At 48.9% G+C, this 20,112-nt stretch overlaps 1 protein-coding gene across 1 annotated transcript in view; it reads right to left on the reverse strand.

Annotated features, from left to right (window-relative positions):
* Positions 1-714: 714 nt before the first annotated feature.
* GSG1L (GSG1 like) overlaps positions 715-20,112 on the reverse strand; it is a 55,736-nt gene continuing 36,338 nt past the window's right edge. The window contains exons 3-5 of the mRNA XM_075011102.1: positions 15,457-15,609; positions 7,119-7,230; positions 715-952 (exon numbers count right to left, since the gene is read on the reverse strand). Of these exons, the coding sequence (XP_074867203.1) occupies positions 715-952; positions 7,119-7,230; positions 15,457-15,609 (503 nt within the window). The remainder of the gene's footprint in view (positions 953-7,118; positions 7,231-15,456; positions 15,610-20,112) is intronic.

Raw genomic sequence — 20,112 nt, forward strand, 5'->3', positions numbered from 1 at the left:
TTTCTGGGAAGGAGGAGGGTGACTTCACGCTGCTCGGAATGAGGAGTTGTGCGCATGGCAGGGGGTGAGACGTGGTGTCTGTGTTTATGGCCGGGCTGTGACAGCTGGGGTGTGTCTGTCCATGGCAGACAGGCTGCGCTAATGAACAGAGTGGGTGCCAGGTGATGTTTGTGTGTCTGTCGGAGGGAGGATGTGGCGTTTAGAGGCTGGTAACTATGAAATTGTCCCTAGTCCCAAAGGCTGCAAGGTTTTGACCCAGGGTCAGAGCGAAATGTCTAACTCCTGCAACGGAGAACTCATTGCATGAATTAAAGCCAATCGTGAGACTGGCTCCCCGGCATTTTCACCTCATTCCAGCAGGATTGCGCCCATGCCCAGGAAAGGCAGCCACACTGCCTGGATTCTCAATTGCTCTTTGCAAGTGTTCCCACAGCTTCCTTTGGTGGAAATGAGAGTCCTTTCCCTACGCACTGAGCATTGGTGTTAGGCTTTCAGGCTACTGACACCACGCTGAGAAGTCTCTGCTTCCATGATTGACATGGCCTACAAATCAGAGGTGTGCCTTTAAGAAGCATGTAAGAAGGGCCACACATGGGGACTTCACAACACGGATGGGAAAAACACAAGCTCAGTCAAATCCTCTGGGCTCCTCTTTAACATGGTTTTCTCCAAGTATCTCAGACCCCACCCAGATCGACTGAGGTGGGTGAAATCTCAGAATATCCGAGGCCAACCACAGAACCCCCCCGAAAGCTCCACTGAGCCAGAGACTGGCTGCACTGACCTTTCTCGGAAGTACTTGATTGCCTCCTGGTCTAGGAAGGTCTGCTCCTCTCGAAAGCCCTGCTCAAAGATTTTGCGCTTGTGTCGGAACTCAATGACGGTCTTAGTGTATGAATTCAATGTAGTGACTGAGGCGGCCATGCAGCAGGTGAAAGAACCCCAGGCCAGACTGTGGAAAGAAAAACCAGTAGACAGAAGGGGGTTAAGACAACAGCCTTGTGATACTGGTGGCAAGACATGCATGGCAATGAAGTGTGGCCAGGCAGGTTAGTCAGGAACGACCAACATGTCGGAGAAACAAGGTGAGTGCAGTAACAGAGATTTCAGAAGAGCTAGTCCTGGGGGAATTCTGCAACTGTTGTACTTGGAGCCATAGTAAAATAGCAGAATTCCCCCAGGACTGAAAGCTTCCTTTTTGCCAAGTTTACGTCTACGCTACAGCGATCCATTGACCTAAGTTACTAATGGAACAGATCTTCCAACAACTTCTGTCAGCCGATGGTGGCCACATCCGAAAGCGGATCGCTCCGTCAATCCGCTCCGACAGAGAGGCTGAACTGCCCTGCCACTCTCTTGACAGAACGGCCGACTGGAAGCGCAGCACACCGGGCTGCCCGGTGACGTGGAAGCTGTGTCCCTCGACAGAGGCCACGCCTCGCCCGGAGCATCCGCGTGACTTTTTTGTCGACGGGCTCTGGGGAGAGGTGTCCGGCCTCATGAGGGAGAGGCAGGAGGCTGCTGCCAAAAGTGCCAAGGTCTGTTGACAGTATGCTGACAGAACGCATTTTTCATGTGGACTCTCCACGGGTTTTGTCGACAAAACCCTCTAGTGTAGATGTAGCCCAAGGGAAAAGTCGGTCCAATACATATGACCTCACCCCACCTTGTTTCTCTAATGTCCTCAAACTAACACATTTGACTTCTTTTACTTCAAGAGAACTGTGACTAGCAACTTTTTACAGCCAGCAGTTTATTCAGCAAGCGAATACTATTCACAAGTTTGGGTCGATACAACTGGCTGAATAAAAAATATTTTTAAAAAAAAATCACATACCATATTAACTTCCTTTTCTGGTGGTTTTGGCAGTTTTGAATTTACATTTTGTGGAGAAACTTAGCTGGATTTTTATTTATTTTTTTAAAACCATGCAACATGGAAAATCAAAAGGTAATTTCACTCCAGTTCAAACAAAATGTTTTAACCTGAAATCGGTTTCTGGTTTTTCATTTTGGCCACTGAACCAAACATCAGTTACTTACGGAGCTTTAACCGTTGCCCGATACCCATAATGAGACCTCATTCTTGGGCTCACATACTCCACAGTCAAATTGGGGTGCAGTTTATCCAATGAATAGTTTAATCAACAAAAGAGCAGTTTGTCAACATAAAACTATTCACAAATGTTCATTGAATGGTATTGGTTAGGTTTATTTGCATCCTTTTGGATTTCAGTGCTAGTCCCTAAACAGCAGCAGGAAGAGGTGGTGTCTACCTTAGTGATTGGGGACCTCATCTGGGGTGACCGTCTCCTCTGCCTCACGTGAGACTGGGATCTCCCACGCTGTAGGAGATAGCACTGGCCCATAGGGCAGCCTCAGGGCAGCGTTGCTGGGTATGTCTACACGGCACTGAAAGCCCTGTAGTGCCAGGGGTTCTGGTACAATATTGAGAGTGGGGGTGCCGAGTGCCACTGAACCAAACTGTAAACCCCATGTTGAATGGAAACCACTCCAAGTCAGGGATGCTGCACCACCCACCCGAATCCCTAGTTCCAGAACCTACGTGTAGGCTGGCCTGGGTGTAGGATGCTAACAATGCAGTGCAGACCGACTCCTATAACAGGTCTCAACGCCCGCATTCCAGCCTGAGGGAGGCCAAGGTATGCAGCCTGAGTCAGCTAACCTGGGCTCTGATGCTTGGTGTGCGGTATTTTTTTTTTTTTTATTTCACTGGAGCTGAGGGAGCTGTTGCTCTACAATCTTGAAAATGTTCATAAACTGAACACCTGAAAACTGTTGGAAATTCTGATGTAAAGTTAGGTTTAAAAGATATCTAGCTAGGGTAAAGCCTGGAAGTGTGCAGCTGATACCTGAACAACCTTAATTTTGCCCTGCAGCAATGCTGTGTGATAAAGGTCTTAATCACACTTCTGTGTTTGTGGTCCTATATTCACATCCACTGATTTTTAAACACAACTAGAAAGTTGAATGCTGACTCCAGCTTTAAGTGCAAAATTCAGCTCAGTCTTAACTACACTGCCATAATACTGGTTGCAATTAGTCTAATTACCTTTACATCTCCACTGTTGTAACATCTGAGCATATTGCAAACGTTAATTCCCACAGCAGCTCTTTGAGGAAGGGAGATATTATCTGCCCATTTTACAGAAGGAGAACTGAATCACTGAGAAACTATGCAATCACCGCAACATCTCACAGGAAGCTTGTGATCTCTCATAGGCGCTAATGGAACCCCCATCTTCTAGACTCCCTTCCTCTCCTGGGCTACTCAAGTGGGGGGTAGCCTTCCTGCTGTGCAGGACATACGCAGCAGGGTTGGCATGCGTCCTGCAATCTGTGGCACTGTCCCGAATTTCCGTGACAAGTCCCGTGTCCCACATTAATGCAAAAATATCCTGTAAATGCAGGACGTGGTACTTGTCATGGAAATTCCCAGGCCCTAGCTGGGGTTCCTGTGGTTGGGGCTGCCAGTGGGGCTGTGTATTTCAACCAGGTCCCAGCTGCAGGAAGGCCAGCTAAGGGGATGGGGAGGACCCCAGCAACCCTGTGGCTGGGAGTTGGCTGGGGCATGGAGCCCTACTGGCAGCCCCAGCCACAGAATCCCTGAGTGGGAAGACCCCAGCAGCCCTGTGGCTGGAAGCCGGCTGGGGCGCAGGGTCCTTCACCTCCCAGCCATGGCAGTTTCCCAGCTGCGTGGTTGCCGGGGTTCCCTTGCCTGGGGATGCTGTGGCCGGGGCTGCCTGTCTCGCAAACCCTTCCCAACAATCTGGCAACCCTACACACAGTCAGAGACTAGCAGTGGATTTAAAAAGAAGCTATAAAAAAGTAGTATTTATGTTACAGACCTAGAAGTACTCAAACTCCATATTTTATACTACATCAGATCCACAGAGCAATCAAGGGATCTTCCCCATGTACATTTCATAACTGGCCTGAAAGCCACGGGTGTTCTTGTTTCACCCTCCACTAAAGCATTGCATGAGAGCCGCAGGCAGAAGCAGATACGGTTGTCTGTGTTAATTACGTTTATGTTAATTTGGAAGCAGGCAATGTGGTTTTATGGTCAGAACAAGGACCTGAGTCAGATAGTCTGGGCTCCATTTTCAGAGCTGCAAATGGTTTATTGCCTGGCCGCGGGGGAAGCCGCTTAAATTCTCCAGCCTCGGTTGCCAAACTGTAAAATGTGAACTCTGTACCGCTGCAGCCCTTTGCCGGGCACTCTGGCACAGATTTGATGTCTGTCTGCATAATTCTTTGAGGTCCTGTGATAAGTGGGGGTATGTTAGAGGTCTATAAAACCATGACAGGTCTGGAAAAAGTAAAAAAGGAAAAGTTATTTACTTGTTCCCATAACGTAAGAACTCGGGGTCTCCAAATGAAATTAAAAGGTCGCAGGTTTAAAACTAACCAAAGGAAGTTTATCCCCAGGTGGCACAGGGTCGGCCTGTGGAACTCCTCGCCAGAGGAAGTTGTGGAGTCCAACACTTTAACAGGGTTCAGAAAAGAGCTAGACAAATTCACGGGGATTAGGTCCATCAGTCACTGTTAGCCAGGAGGGGTAGGAAAGGAGCCCCTAGCCTCTGTTTGTTGGAGGCTGGGAATGGATGACGGCAGAGGGGTCCCTGGATGATCACCTGTTCTGTTCACTCCCTCTGGGGCACCTGCCATTAGTTATTGTTGGAAGACAGGACACTGGGCTAGATGGACCTTTGGTTTGACGCAGCGTGGCCATTCTTATGTGCAGCAAGTAACTGTGTAATATGTTTCCAGCATTCAGTGGAAAGTCATGTCCCGAACTTATTTTGCCTGAGCAGGCTCTACTTCTGGGATGGGAGGTGCTCCAGAATGTCGACAATGTTACTATAGGCAGGATGATGATGTTGTGAAGCACAGAATCATAAAACACTAGAACTTGAAGGGACCTTGAGAAGTCATTGAATCCAGCCCCCTGCCCTCACAGCAGGACCAAGCACTATCTAAACCACCCCGACAGATGTCTGTCCAACCTGCTCTTAAATATCTCCAGAGGTGGCGATTCCACAAACTCCCGCGGCAATTTATTCCAGTGTTTAACCACCCTGACAGGAAGTTTTTCCTTATGTCTTACCTAAATGTCCCTTGCTGCATTTGAAGCCTATTGCTTCTTGTCCTACCTTCAGAGAAGGGCTCTCTGACTCACAAAAGCTGGGCAGAAAGCTGGCGTTGGAACACACACAATCAACGGTGACTTCGGAAACCACAAGTTGGCTTGTATTTCAAACAGGCGTGGGAATGCTCAGTGACAATGACCTGGGCCATTTTCTCACAGCCATTGTGGGGACCTTGTGCTCATCGCAGACCTGACGCTCCTGAGAAGCTGGCCCCTTCCCATCCAGTGTTATGTGACCATTAACGAAGTGAATTGGTGCCCTTGGGGCTCTGAACCACAGTGACCAGCACAGAGGCCAAATCTTCTCCTGCATTTCAGCCTTGGACCCTGATTAAATCCTCTAAAGGGGTGAGGGAAGCTAATAATTCCTTGTCCCATAACCTTCACTCTCTCTCCTGTCCACATGAATGGTGTGGAGAAAGTGAATATAGAAAAATTATTTACCTTTTCTCATAATACAAGAACTAGGGGACACCAAATGAAATTGATGGGTAGTAGGTTCAAAACTAATAAAAGGAAATTTTTCTTCACACAGTGCACAGTCAACCTGTGGAACTCCTTGCCGGAGGAAGCTGTGAAGGCCAGGACTCTATTAGGGTTTAAAAAAGAGCTCGATAAATTTTTGCAGGTTAGGTCCATAAATGGCTATTAGCCAGGGGTAAAGTATGGTGCCCTAGACTTCAGTACAAGGGCAGGAGATGGATGACAGGAGATAAATCACTTGATCATTGTCTTCTGTTCTCCTTCTCTGGGGCATCTGGCATTGGCCACTGTCGGCAGACGGGATACTGGGCTGGATGGACCTTTGGTCTGACCCAGTATGGCCATTCTTATGTTCTTGTTCTTATGTCTTAACAATCAGGTGTTTGGGGTGTGGGAAATTCAGACCCTGCATCAAGAGAATTCATACCTTGCCTTGGGATGTGTGGCTCGGGTGAAGCGCGTGCGTAATAATCCCCGGCCTTGATGCCTGGAGGGATTAGTGTGTCTACACCTGCCTGATTCTGGGAATAGAATTAAAATATTACTCAGTCATAAAAAAATAGTAAAATGCAATAAATTCCAAGGGAAGCCCCTTCCTCATGCTGTGCGAGAGTTATGATGCCTCTTCAGTCAACACCAGAGGTTGAAAGTTATGAGAACTGCCTGTGACCAAAATATTCCTAACTCTCCAAACATCCCACAATAATCAAATTACCAGTACTCCTAGAGGGAAGAACAATAAAACATATTGGAATGGGGAGATTCTAGGCCCAACTATTATTAGTATCTAGTGAGCAAAACAAATTTGGGAATTTTTCCAAAACCATAACCCCCCCCACACCGTACATTAAATTCTCTCCAAAACACGCGTGTCTGGTTTGTCTCCAACTTTCCAAGAAAGTCCCCTGAGAGCCAAAGGCGCAAATTCTTCCCCTGCCACGCAAGGACATTGCAGCTTATATAAAAAAGGGCCTTGTAAGGCAATACACACAACCAGGAGTTTCAGAAACATTATGGCAATTATGCACCTAAATCAAAAGTACAGACTTAATGGAACTGCTCTATGAATGGTGGTAAATGTAGCTGCAACTGACTTGCAAGATAAATATGTATAACTAAAGATTTTTATTTGCAATTATAACTAGCCAGTGTAATCCCAGCTATGGTACATCCTATGTACATGTTCAGCTGTGGGCATTGCGGGGCTTAGACATGCATGTACAATTTTCCGGTGATTTAAGACCATCCTTGTAATCCCTGAAGTGATATCCATAATCAAACAATTCAAAACAAAAAAGCAGTAAAGAAGCGCTTTAAAGACTAACAAAATAACTGATGAGGTGAGCTTTCGTGGGACAGACCCAGTTCAATGCCAGCAGGTAATCAGGAAAGCGAAAGCACAATTGGAACTGCAGCTGGCAAAGGATATGAAGTTGAAGGTGCTAATGAAGGTGACACTTACCAGAAGGACCATCCATAGTCCCATGAGTGTGGTCTCCAGTCTTCAGGTCCAAGGCTGACTGTCACTTGGAAAACTTGAGTGTACATCATATGAGCCACCATCCCCAAGAGACCTGGAAAGCAGGAATGGCAATGGGAACATCTGTCTGATCTTTGCCGTTGCTCCTGAAGGAGCTTCCCTTAACTCCAGCAGGTGCTGAATACTCCTGCAAATTACCCCTCTTAGAGAACACGCAGCCTGCAGAAAATGCAGCCCGTTGTGGGCAGAGGAAGGAAGCCATTCACATTTCATTTATTTTGACACCCAATCTAGATGGTACAGGAGTGCTGACGGTACCAAGGGAACCCTTTGAGGAGCTTGCCAGCATATTAATGTTACCATCAACCCTGCTAGTGTAGCCCAAGTTTTTCTCCCCTTACGCTATTCAGCTTCTGCCTGGTGCCTGAGTACTTCTACCAGGTGTCCCTATAAGCTGATATTGCCGAGAATCATATAAACATTTGGTCCTGGGTGCTTGTTGTTGTTGTCGTATGTGTTACCACGTGATGTTCGGACACTAGTTCTCAACCACATGTACTCCGAGATCTTCCGGGGGGTATATCGAATCATTTCTAGATATTTGCCTGCTTTTACAACAGGCTACATAGAAGGCACCAGCAAAGTGAGTACAAACTAAAATTTCATGCAGACAATGACTTATAGTCGTTATATACCATACGCTGAAGCTGGCACAATATTTATATTCCAATTGAGTTTACAATTATGGTAAAATAAAAGTAAGCAATTTTTGAGTAGTAGCGTACTGAGAAGCTTTTGTATTTTTATGTCTGAATTTTTGCTGAGGGAGCTGAGGGCGCAGGGAGGGAGCCGCTGCAGTCTAGCAAGCCGTCCATGCTCACTCAGTGGCCTGGGAACTGGGTGGCTCCTTCCAGCAAGCCTGTGGGAGCTCAGGGGCCAGGCTGAGGGGTCCCACAGATCGGCTGTGGCCCATAGGGCACAGTCCCCTCCTCCCTTTGCACTAACCCTGGATGAATCAGAGACGTCGTTGAGTTTGAGAAATCCGAACTCACCCTTGGTGGATTTGAACCCACCCATCAGTTGCCAAAACGAAAAACAAATTCATCACAGGTCCCCACCCTACAGAAGGAATAGCTGGAGCTTGATTAGGTACCATCCAAAACAAACAGCTGTCCCGGACTCACCAATTATAGCCGAGAGACAAGAGCGCAAATCCTGCAACTTGCATAGTAGGTTTTTAAAAACACTCTAATAGGGTACGTCTACACGTGAACGCTACATCGAAATAGCTTATTTCGATGTAGTGACATGAATAACGTCTACACGTCCTCCAGGGCTGGCAATGTCGACGTTCAACATCGACGTTGCGCAGCACCACATCGAAATAGGCGCTGCGAGGGAACGTCTACACGCCACAGTAGCACACATTGAAATAAGGGTGCCAGGCACACCTGCAGACAGGGTCACAGGGCGGACTCAACAGCAAGCTGCTCCCTTAGAGGGCCCATCCCAGACACAGTTGCACTAAACAACACAAGATCCACAGAGCCGACAACTGGTTGCAGACCCTGTGCATGCAGCATGGATCCCCAGCTGCAGCAGCAGCAGCCAGAAGCCCTGGGCTAAGGGCTGCTGCATACGGTGACCATAGAGCCCCGCAGGGGCTGGAGAGAGAGCGTCTCTCAACCCCTCAGCTGATGGCCACCATGGAGGACCCCGCAATTTCGATGTTGCGGGACGTGCAACGACTACACGGTCCCTACTTCGACGTTGAACGTCGAAGTAGGGCGCTATTCCTATCCCCTCATGGGGTTAGCGGCTTCGACGTCTCGCCGCCTAACGTCGATGTTAACGTCGAAATAGCGCCCGACACGTGTAGCCGCGACCGGCGCTATTTCGAAGTTAGTGCTGCTACTTCGAAGTAGCGTGAATGTGTAGACACGGCTATAGAGATGCAAATAAATAAATAAAGGTTAGGGGACCGAAAAGATGCCACTATGGCAAAAGAGTAAAAGAGGAATTTAGAGGCAAAAAGGCCTTTAAAAATTGGAAGTCAAATCCTCCTTAGGAAAATCGAATAGAGCACAGACAAGAGATGAGTATAAAAGTGTAACTAGCCCGGATTTTGAAGGGCCACTAGCAAAAGACACAAAAACCAACTGCAGAAATTCTTTAAGTACAGTGATTATCTGGCAGTTTTCCTGCTTCAGAGAACTTCTGGATGACCAAGGTGCTAAAGAGCATTCAAGCAAGTCAAGGTCATTACAAAGAATTCAATTAGCCATCAGTCTTTACTGCAGACGTGAGGGAGATTCACATATGAGAGCTGGTTTTCTTGGGTGACTAATCTGATGAACTGTCCATGACTGAGGAAGTTTGGGAACAAACAAATAATAAACTAAACAGTAATACATCATCAGGGCCAGATGGTATTTACCCAAGAGTTCTGAAGGAACTCAAATATGAAATTGAACAACTGTCTGCGCTATGTAACCTATTGCTTAAATCAGCCTCCGTCCCAGATGATGGAAGGATAGAAAAATGTAGTGGAGATTTTTTTTAAAAAAGATTCCAGAGGCGATCCTGGCAATTATAGTTCAGTAACCCTAACCTCAGTAACAGGCAAATGTAAACTACGGTAAAGAACAGAATGATCAGAAACATACATTTTCAGAATTTGCTAAAGAGTCAATATTTTTGCAAAGGGAAATCATGCCTTGCCAATCGATTGGAATTCTTTTACAGGGTCAAAGGGAAAGAGTGATCCAGTGGATATAAGGGTACTTGGACTTTCAGAAGAAAGGCTTTGAGGTCCCTCACCGAGGGCTCTAATGCAAAGTAAAGAATCCTTGAATAAGAAGGAAATTCTGTCGATGGGTTGATTAAAGGACAGTTATCGAAGAGGAGAGAAGGACATAACAGGGGGCTGCAAGGATTTGTACTTGGACCTGTGCTGGTCAAAATATACATAAAACATCTTAAAAAGAGGTAAACAGTGGGCTGGTAACATCTGCAGATGACAGAAAATTACTCAGGATAATTTAGTCCAGAGCTGACTGTGAAGAGCGACAAAGAAATCTCACAAAAGTGCAAGAATGGGAAATATAATGGCAGATGAAATTCAGTGTTGATAAATACAGAGTAATACGCATTGGGAAACAGAATCCCAAATGACACAAAATAGTATCCAAAATGGTAGCTGTTACCATGCAAGAAAAAGAGAACTTAGAAACACTGCAGATAGTTCTGGGAAAACATCCTCTCAATGTGCAGCAGCAGTCAAAAAACTCCGATGGAATGGGAGGGAACGTTCAGGAAATATCACAGTGCCTCTACAGAAACCCACGGTACAGCCACACTTTGAAAACTGGGTGCAGTTCTGGTTACCACATCTCCACAAAGATACCTTAGAAGTGGAAAAGGTAAGGCGAAGGACAGCAAACATGAGTAGAGGTATGGAACTGCTGCCATCTGAGGAGAGATTAAAAAGATGGAGACTGTTCCTCTTAGAAAAGCCTAAGAGGGGATAGGACAGAGGTCTATAAAATCATGACCTGTGTGGGAAAAGTAACAAAAGGGAATGTCACTCGGGACTTTGCCTTTCTGGGAGGACCTGAGCCTTCTCCCTGCCCCCAGGCTCTGGGAAAGTCCCGCCTCTTTGGTTGGCAAACGAAGACTGGGTATAGTTCAGGCCTATCCCAGCTTTAAACGCTCGAGGAGGGGGATGGGAATGACCGCTGATGTGAATGGTGCAGTTCACACTTCTCAGAGCTAGAGGGTTGCCAGGTCTCCATTCTCCAATGGGCACACTCAAATCTACGAGGAACCCTGGTGGCTCCGTTTGGCACTGTCAACCAAGCTGTTGAAAAATCCTGTCGGCGATGCAGTGGGGCCTGGGGCTAAGGCAGACCCCCTCCCTGCCTGGCTCCAGGCCACTCCCTGAAGTGGCCACCAGGTCCCTGTGGCTGCTAGGCTCAAGGAGGCATTGTGTGCTGCTCCCACCCCAAGTGCTGGCTCCACAGGTCCCATTGGCTGGGAATGATGACCAATGGGAACTACAGGTACGGTGCCTGCAGATACAAGGGCTATGAATGGCGCCTCCTTGAGCCTAGATGTTGTAGGGACCTGGCAGCTGCTTCATGGGAACAGCAGCAAGTGTCTGAAACCACTCCCAATCATCCACGCCAGCCTGGAGGTCCTCCACTGCCACCCAAGCCCCCTCCCAGAGCCAGTACCTCACCCCTATACCCTCCCCAGTCCCTGCCTCAACCTTGAGCCTCCTCCTGCACCCCAAACTCCTCATCCCTGGCCCCACCCAGGAACCCTCACCTCCCAGCTCCTTGCCGCAGCCCAGAGTACCCTCCTGTACCCAACCTCCCTCTCAGAGCCCACAGCCCCAGCTTTGAGACCTCAATGGCGATGACGGGCGGGAGCACATGACTTACGAGGAGAGGCTGAGGGATTCGGGCCTATTTAGTTTGCAGAAGAGAAGAATGAGGGGCAATTTGATAGCAGCCTTCAACTTCCTGAAGGAACAGTTCTAAAGGGGATGGAGAGAGGCTGTGCAGATGGCAGAACAAGGAGCAATGGTCTCAAGTTACAGATGGGGGAGGTCTAGGTTGGATATGAGGAAAAACTACTTCACCAGGGGGGTGGTGAAGCACTGGAATGCGTTGCCTAGAGAGGGGGTGAAATCTCCATCCCTAGAGGTTTTTGAGTCCCAGCTGGACAAAGTCCTGTTTAGGATGATTTGGTCAGAGTTGGTCCTGCTTTGGACAGGGGGTTGAACTCAATGACCTCCTGAGGTCTCTTCCAGCTCTAGGATTCTATGCTTGTGTTTGGTTTTGTGCAGTTAGGATGTTGGCAACCCTACAGGTCTGAGGCCGCCAGACTGAGATGAACGGACCACTTCCCACCTTTCAAAGCCGCCTATCCTGCAGATGGTTGTGGGGAGGAGCTCTTTCCCTCAAAGGACAATGCTTCTAAATCCACATGCTTGTGTGGATTCTGTTTAAAATGTGCTGTGCCTTGTGGTAGTGCAGAATAGGATTTGTGACCCACAAATCGTTTGAGCCCAGGGGGTTTTGGAGATACATGCACTGAAAAATAGTAGATTTCAGAATGTTTCTAGGTGGGTGGTTTTTTTTTGCACAAAGCTGCAGATCAAACTATGGCTGTAATGTAGGACAAAATCATCTGTTGATCAGTTTTAACCAAAGGTAGCACGTCACCCACTAAGTCTCTGGAAGACCCAAATTGTGAACAGTAATATAAGAATAGGTTTCCTTCTTCACCTGCATGAAAGCACAGTCTGGAAGGACTGCACCCTGCACACACCAGTGCAGATAACCTCTGTGCAAGCTTTCTGTGCCACCACTTTATGGTTACCTAGGTAGCTAAAAGGAATGTGCCAAAGCCAATGCCCTGGGGAATGGCCCACCTATAATGTTTCTAGCCTGGACTTCTGCATGCCTGAGGAATAAGGTTTAAAGGCTCAGACCACCGGCTACAAGTAGTTATACTATAGCATACTTTTGTTTTCTGGGCAGTGCTTGCTGTGTACCCAGCAGAATTGTCACCAGCCAGGACGTAATTAACCTGGGCCTCAACAGGGATCTCACCTATCTTATGTATTACAAGGGCAATTTCCTCGTCTGTGATATGCTCAGGAATGGGACACATCCTTCCACATTTGCCTCATTAACTGGTCCTAATAATGACAGGCATTTTTTTCTCCTTCCTTTATTCCCCAGCCCACTCTCCTTTCCCTGTTTTATACATCCTGGATTCTGTTGCTCTGTTCCTTTTTCCATCTGAAGAAGTGGGTTTACCCACAAAAGCTCACGGCTAATAAATTTGCTAGTTTCTAGGGTGCTACAGGACTGCATGTTGTTTGTGACTATACAGACTAAGGTGGCTACGTCCACATAACAGCGTTATTCCAAAATCAGCTATTCTGGAAGAGCTTGTTTCGAAACAATGCTGCTACACGCAAATTGCATTTTGAAATAGCACTTAGCTACTTCAAAACAGTGTCTACACATGCTGCCTCTTTTGAAACAGAGCCATAGGACGTACCATGGCTTATTTTGAAATAGGTGCTATTCCTCATGCAACGAGGTTTACCTATTTCAAAATAAGCCTGCTGCTATTTCAAAATAGCTGTTGCTTTGCATAGATTCTACTAAACTTTGCCGTGTAGGCACACCCTGAGACTAGTTACTTTTTTTTTTTTTGTTATAGTGGCTGGGTAGGAACTGAAGACCAAGGATTTTGGGGTCGGGAGGACAGCTCAAGAGAGGGTTGTAAAAGCAAAGCAGTTGGTCAGTGAAGGTCGCTGGTAAGCAAGCTCTGGATTGCTTGTTTGACAACAAATCTGTATTTTACTAGTCCCTGAAGTTGGGGCAGATTAATGAGGTGCTTCCAAAGATGCATTGAGTTGAAGTTTGGCATTGATAGCACAGGCACCTTTACTATGGAAAGGAAAAATATACATGGACTGCCCCGTTGGCCAAAGTGTGGGTTCCCAAAGATGGAATTTTCTCTTTGCAGTCACAGCAGCAATAAAGAAGTTAATGTTGCAATTCTTCCTCCTTCACAGTGAAACATCTGTGAAATCCCCTTGTCCTGCTGCCTAGCACAAACCTGAGTGCTGCTGAATTCACTGTGGCCGTTGGTGAGAGAGAAGGGCTTGTGTCCTTCTTTCTTATCGCTTCCAGGTTTTCGTTTGCATGGGCCTGCATGGACAGCCTGCGTGAGATGCAATCATGCGCACGGTTGGATGCCAGGTTTCCAGAGCATGCGGCCATCCTTATCCTTCAAATTCTAGCTGAGTGGAAGAGTCACATTTTAGTTCAGGGTTCAGTTCAGCTGTCCAAGGACAAGCCTGCCTGACCCACTAAGTCCCAGCTCGGGGGGCTAGCCCATGCCGCAGCTTGTGCTGTGACATCCACACTGTTGTTTTTTAGCATGCTAGCTCCTGCAGAGCTTCTGTCCAACTCTCTGCCTGGGCTGGGGTGCACGCTCCCAGCTGCAGCGCAGACAAACGCTAACACCGTTTAATCTGCTGGAATCGACAGCCAGCCTGAGACAATTGATCTGAGAGGTCTGACCTTCCCCAGTCACATCCATGGAATTCTGAAATCCTGTCCTACAGTAGCAGCAAGTTTCCTTCCCCCATTTTGGCTGCTAGAAGGTTTAATTCTCCTAATGCATTGGCCAGACCTCTTTCCTCAGCCCTCAAGCCTTCCTCTGTCCTGTACCATCACCGGTGAGAAGGGATTTTCAGAGGCGTGCGTTCTTTTCCCCGCTGGTAACCAGGCCAATGATGCTGGGGGAGCAGGTTCACGCGTGACAGAATCAGCGCGGTGTGGGTGGCGTATGAAAATGAAGGAGAGTGCCATCGCTTGGGGTTTTGTGCCAGAGATTTGCAGTGGTGCTGGAACAGTTTTTGGAGTGAGGGGGCTCAGCTGCTGTCCCATTACTCCTGTCTACACCCCTCACCACCCCCTAGAGCTGGGACCAGCAGCCAGGACTCTAGAGCTGATGGCCAGGTGGGACCTCTTGGTGGAGTCCCTGGGTGCAGGGTGAGGATGCCCGTAACAGGGTCCACCTGCTTGTGAGTTGCTCCCTGTGGCAAAGGAGTGCCACGTGAAGTGTTTGCCTTGTCCTCTGGCACTTCCCTCGCTAGCTGGGTTGCTTCCGCTGGATGCTATCCTTGTCTGGTCGTCTTCAAGGTTCTCAGGCTAGGATGGGGCTAGCCCTGTCTGCGGTACTGTCAGTTCTTGTGTTAGGCTTGTGGCCAGTCTCCAGTCACTGGACCTGGACCTTACCCTGGTGTAAGTTCAGCTCACACTCGGTGCTGTCCATAGTGCTGCTCGTCTCCCAGACAGTACGTAAAGCTACCTGGTGGAGCTCCTGAGAGGACCTGCCAGGCCGCCGCCCAGCAGCTTCTTTTATACTGGCCTGCTGGGTCCTGATTGGCTGCCACCGAGACAGCCACGCTATCCTGCCTGGAGGACCTCTTGTCTGCTCCTCTCGCTGGCCTGGGATGTGGCCAGGCCTCTGCAGGGGGCATCGGGGCTCCGGCCACCCCATCATGCTGCCCCAAACTGGGGTTGCTGCTGCACCACTTGCATTTCTACTTCCCACCCATAGGACTATAGGCAGCACGGCTGTTCTGCTCCTTTCCCGGAGCTCTAATGAAACCAGGCAAGCGGCACGTGGGTGAGAGGGGCCCTGTGCTTTCAGCCTCTCACGGGGTCGGAATTTCCCTTTGTTTGACCGCTCCGGCAGACTGAGCGCCGGCACGGCGCCTTACCTGAAAGCACAGTGAAGACAGCAGCAAAGGCATTTAGCTTGAGACCATCAATCACGTTGCTTGAATGGAAGAGCTCGAGGCACATGAGGGTGAACCCAACGATTAACAGGGCAATGTACAGCACTTCAGACACGACCGAGAGCCACAGGACGCCTGCAACACAGAAGGGAAACAGCCAGGGGCTGCTTTTAGTTACTTCTCGCAAGGGCCGAAGTTGACCAAAGCACAGTGACAAGAGCTGCAAGGGTCTCGTGCCATTTAAACAGGGCAGAAAACTCACTGGAGGACAAGCCCGTGCAACAGCGAAAGAGGCCAGCCTGGGGGTGGGAAGGCTTTGGCTTGGGATGCAGGAACTCTGGGCTCCGTTCTCAGCTCAGCTTAAGGCCTCTGTGTGTTCACAGGCCAGTTATTTAATCCCTGTGCCTGAGCTCTCTGTTTCTATAATAGACCTGGTCCCCCCCCGCCGGCCGTAGCTGGGCGCTGTGGAGAATAAGCAAGCCTTGGTGTTTGTGAAGTGCCAGGGCTGGATGGGCAAACAGGCGGATAAAAGGGCTTGATGTGCCCCAAGGGTGAGTACTGAGCCGGACGGAGAGAGGTTTAGTGAGCCGAGGCCAGAGAAGCTCTAGGGCTCGTACTTCTCTGATTGCATGAGAGGCAGATGCAGCCGGCACTGATTGTTCAAGTCGGGCACTGACACTGTGCTGTTAGTGTCCAGCCTGCGTTCACTCGCCCGGTATCTGTGCTGGACAGCTCTCTAGTTGCCTTCTCCCCTTGCATTGCCCACACTGGAGCTCACCAGCTGTGTCCATCCACTTGCGGCCACCGGCGACTGTAAGGGACAATTCCACAGCTTCCCCTGAGCTCCCTCCACCCAGAGCCGTGGCTGGAAGCTGTGGGAGTGGAGTGGGCTGAGGTCGGGTCACTCCGATTCCCGCCTCCATCGGTGAGTGCACGAGCAGGCCTGACTACAGCTGCCTAGCTGCCCTGCTCCTGCCCCCCACATCTCTTGCCCTCGCAGGGGACTGCCTAGGGCGCCAGAACCACTAGGGGCAGCCCTGATACCAATCTTACTATGAAGCCCCAACCACCTCCTTGCATCCTCCAGTCTATCACTTACACCCAAAATCACCGCATCAGGTTGTTCCCAGTCCCAGGAGCCCAGTCCCTGTCCCCGGATCACTTGGTACTAATTGGCACTCTAGATCTTACAGCCAGCACTGGCAGCCAGTCCCACAGAAAACTAAGCAAAGGGGAGTAGCTAAGAAAAGGAGAGGAGTTGTTGAGAGGCTAAAACAGGTACAGGACTTGCACAGGTGAGTCTCAATCTATAATTCCAACCGGTAACAGAGTCATCATAACCTGCCAGGCTCCCAAAAGCCCCTGGGGGCCACCCAGAATAATTCGGGAGCTCTCCATCTCTTTGTTCAGTTGTTCTGCCCTGTTAGAATCCAACCAGTCCAGGGCAGAGGGATCTTTCCCTGAATCCATAGTTATAGCTTCTTCTCACAGAAAGCAAGCCAACAGCGTCACCATCCACATGGGCCTCTCCTTTGAGGACAGAGACTGGGGCCTCCACTGGGAGGCTTTGGCTGCCAGTCATTCCACAGAATGACCCCTCGCTTTAAAATTAGCGCTTCGCTTGTTTTTTCACAAGGCTTCTTTCTGATTCGACAGCCCGTATAGCGGGTTATTTAGCGACGGGGTATACACGATGTAAACAGTTGCTCTTTACATCATAGCAGGATGCGGATAAGTGAAAACGATGCATGTAACAGCTCGTTAGTTTTCACGAGGTTTAAACACCACATGCATTCTTCTACATTTACCAGTTTCTTTGGTCTATATTAGAGGTCGGCAACCCCCGGTACGGGTGCCAAGATAGGCATGTGAGGTGGGAGCTCAGCCAACCCATTTCTCTCCCATGCAGCCTGGAGCTTGCTCAAGGCTATGCTGCCAGTGGATTAACAAAAGACCAGCTAATGCTACCAGCCACCACCTACACGGCGAAGCTCTGCATCTTAACGTACTTATTAATGAAGCTGTTGTCAGTGGGACTATTAGTGACTTTAAAACGTATCACCAGCACTCGGACGGTACACAGAGGTCAAATGTTGTCACTCCGCCTTGGGAAGGTGCTGACCCCGATCTATATTAATGCACAAGTGAATTGACCTGGGGTTTCGGCACGAGCTGGTACCTGGTCGCCAACCTCACAGGCACATCTGAATTTTTTTTCCCCCTTCTGGATGGGTGGGAGGGAAGGATTCCCTTGCCTGGGTTCACGATTTCAGAGCAAATGTTTTCTAGGTGATAAAGTAAAACTTGGAAGTTTTAGGGGAGCACGGAATGCCAGCATTACAAGAGAGGCTAACACATTGCTAGTGCATTAACAGGTGTGTTGTGAACAAGAGACGAGAAGTCATTCTTCTGCTCTACTCTGCGCTGGGTAGGCCTCAGCTGGCGTATTGTGTCCAGTTCTGGGCACCGCAGTTCAAGACAGATGTGGAGAAATTAGAGAGGGTCCAGAAAAGAGCGACAAGAATGATTAAAGGGCTAGAGAATGTGACCTATGAAGAAAGGTTGAAAGAATTGGGCTTGTTTAGTTTGGAAAAGAGAAGACTGAGGGGGGACATGATAGCGGTTTTCAGGTATCTAAAAGGGTGTCATAAGGAGGAGGGAGAAAACTTGTTCTTCTTGGCCTCTGAGGATAGAAGAAGAGGCAATGGACGTAAATTGCAGCAAGGGAGGTTTAGGTTGGACATCAGGAAAAAGTTCCTAACTGTCAGGGTGGTCAGACACTGGAATAAATTGCCAAGGGAGGTTGTGGAATTTCCATCACTGGAGATATTTAAGAACAGGTTAGATAGATGTTTATCAGGGATGGTCCAGACAGTGCTTGGTCCTGCCATTGGGGCAGGGGGCTGGACTTGATGGCCTCTCAAGGTCCCTTCCAGTCCTGGCATTGTATGATTCTATGATTCTACGTACCCATTCTCCAGTACGGCATAGAGTCCAAAGGCATTCTTATCAGCAGGAGGCCTGGTGCCAGCAGCCGGCACTGAACAAAACTAACGCACAGGTGAACTGATCCAGTCTCTGGAAATGAGTTTGTTGGGTCTTGGCCGACACCTGCAGCCTGGGCAAAAGCTGGCCTCTGGCCTGTCAGTGTGCTGAGTCTGAGGGACAGTGTGCCTTGTCAGCTGAGTGCTTGGGTGCCCCCCACCTCCCCCCCGAGAGAGATTCAAATGCCGCTGCTGATTAGCAAAGCACCCACTGTCTTCCACAGCCAGCAGCCTGTGTTTGTACTGGTGGTGCTCATCACTACATGCCTCAGTGGATGTTCAAGCTGCACGTGGATGGGAAAAATAGAGGGAACGTTGCTGGGGAGGAGGTTTGGGGATGCTTTGTATGTCTTTTGGAAAAAGGCATTAAACCCATTCGGGCTTAAAATAAGGAGAAGGTGGCCCAGTTAGCACACCTGCCTCCTCTTCCGCTTTCACCATTCAGATGGTTTTCTGACAACTCTGAGCATTTCAGGCTCCCGGCTTGGGACTGTTTCCACAAAGCCGTGGCGTGATCGATAGGAAACGGGGCAAGAAATAAACCGCGAGCCCACTGTTGTGGCTGGCATAGTTTTTGTAGCTCTGCACACCCAGCACTGAGCATTCAGCCCATCTGTTGGGTGGCGTAATCTGATTATGCCAGACCATCTGCCCGCTGACTTGGTGCTTCCGCGTGGAAAGCCGGGAGGAGCGAAATAGAGCAAGAAGCTGCGAAAGACTTCCTTGCCAATTCTTTGCGCTGCCCGGGGATGCTGGCAAACCAGGTGCCAGCTTATGTTAAAGTCACTGAACCCTGATAAAATACATGCCTGGAATCAGCCTGCCTCACCTGTGGGTTAGTATTGTTCCAATAGGCATTAGACCCATAAGAACGTGTTTGTTTTGACTTTACTGAATGCTTGTAAGTTGCTGCAGGCTTTAACTTCTGTCAGATCTGTAGCCCATCTTGTAAAGTAATATCTGAGGGTCATACTGGAAGCCGATGTGGCTGTGTAAATTGCCAGACAGGAACTAGCCATCAGCTTGTGGAAAGCGCTGACTTCCAGTTACGTCCACCAAGGTCCACCGACGCCTGGTGGACTATTGTGGAACGTTAAATAGGACAAAAGACATCTGCTGTTGTGCTCCTCCTCAACCTCGGTGGAGATCCCATCAGCTGAGCTGGCAGCTCAGAGCACTTGGCGGGAGGGAGTGAAGAACCCCAAGGGAATCTCTTTGCTGCTTGGATTCCAGCGGGCAGGGTTTTTCTAAGCATAGACGAGAGTTCCCCACCTGCTTAGTTTGGGTTAGCCCAAAAGGACAGCTGGAATTCACAGCTTTTAGAATGTTGTTTCCTTTTGAAGTGTCCGATTGTAACTCATGTACCATGTGAACACTGTAAATAACTCTCTTTCCTATGATTTATAATGATTGGCATAACTACAAGAGTTGTCTTCTCTTTCTCATGTTCGTCGCGGACTCTGCCCTGCGCAGCAAGGCCATTAGGAACGTGAACAAATCCCGAAAGGCAGAATTCCCTTCTGTGACAGGCATCTTCTGTAGATACACAAAGAGGGGCTGTACTTCCAGCGCTCAGACCAGTCCAGAAGCCCGG

The sequence above is a fragment of the Carettochelys insculpta genome, chromosome 16 (assembly GCF_033958435.1).
Source record: "Carettochelys insculpta isolate YL-2023 chromosome 16, ASM3395843v1, whole genome shotgun sequence".
NCBI lineage: Eukaryota > Metazoa > Chordata > Testudines > Carettochelyidae > Carettochelys > Carettochelys insculpta.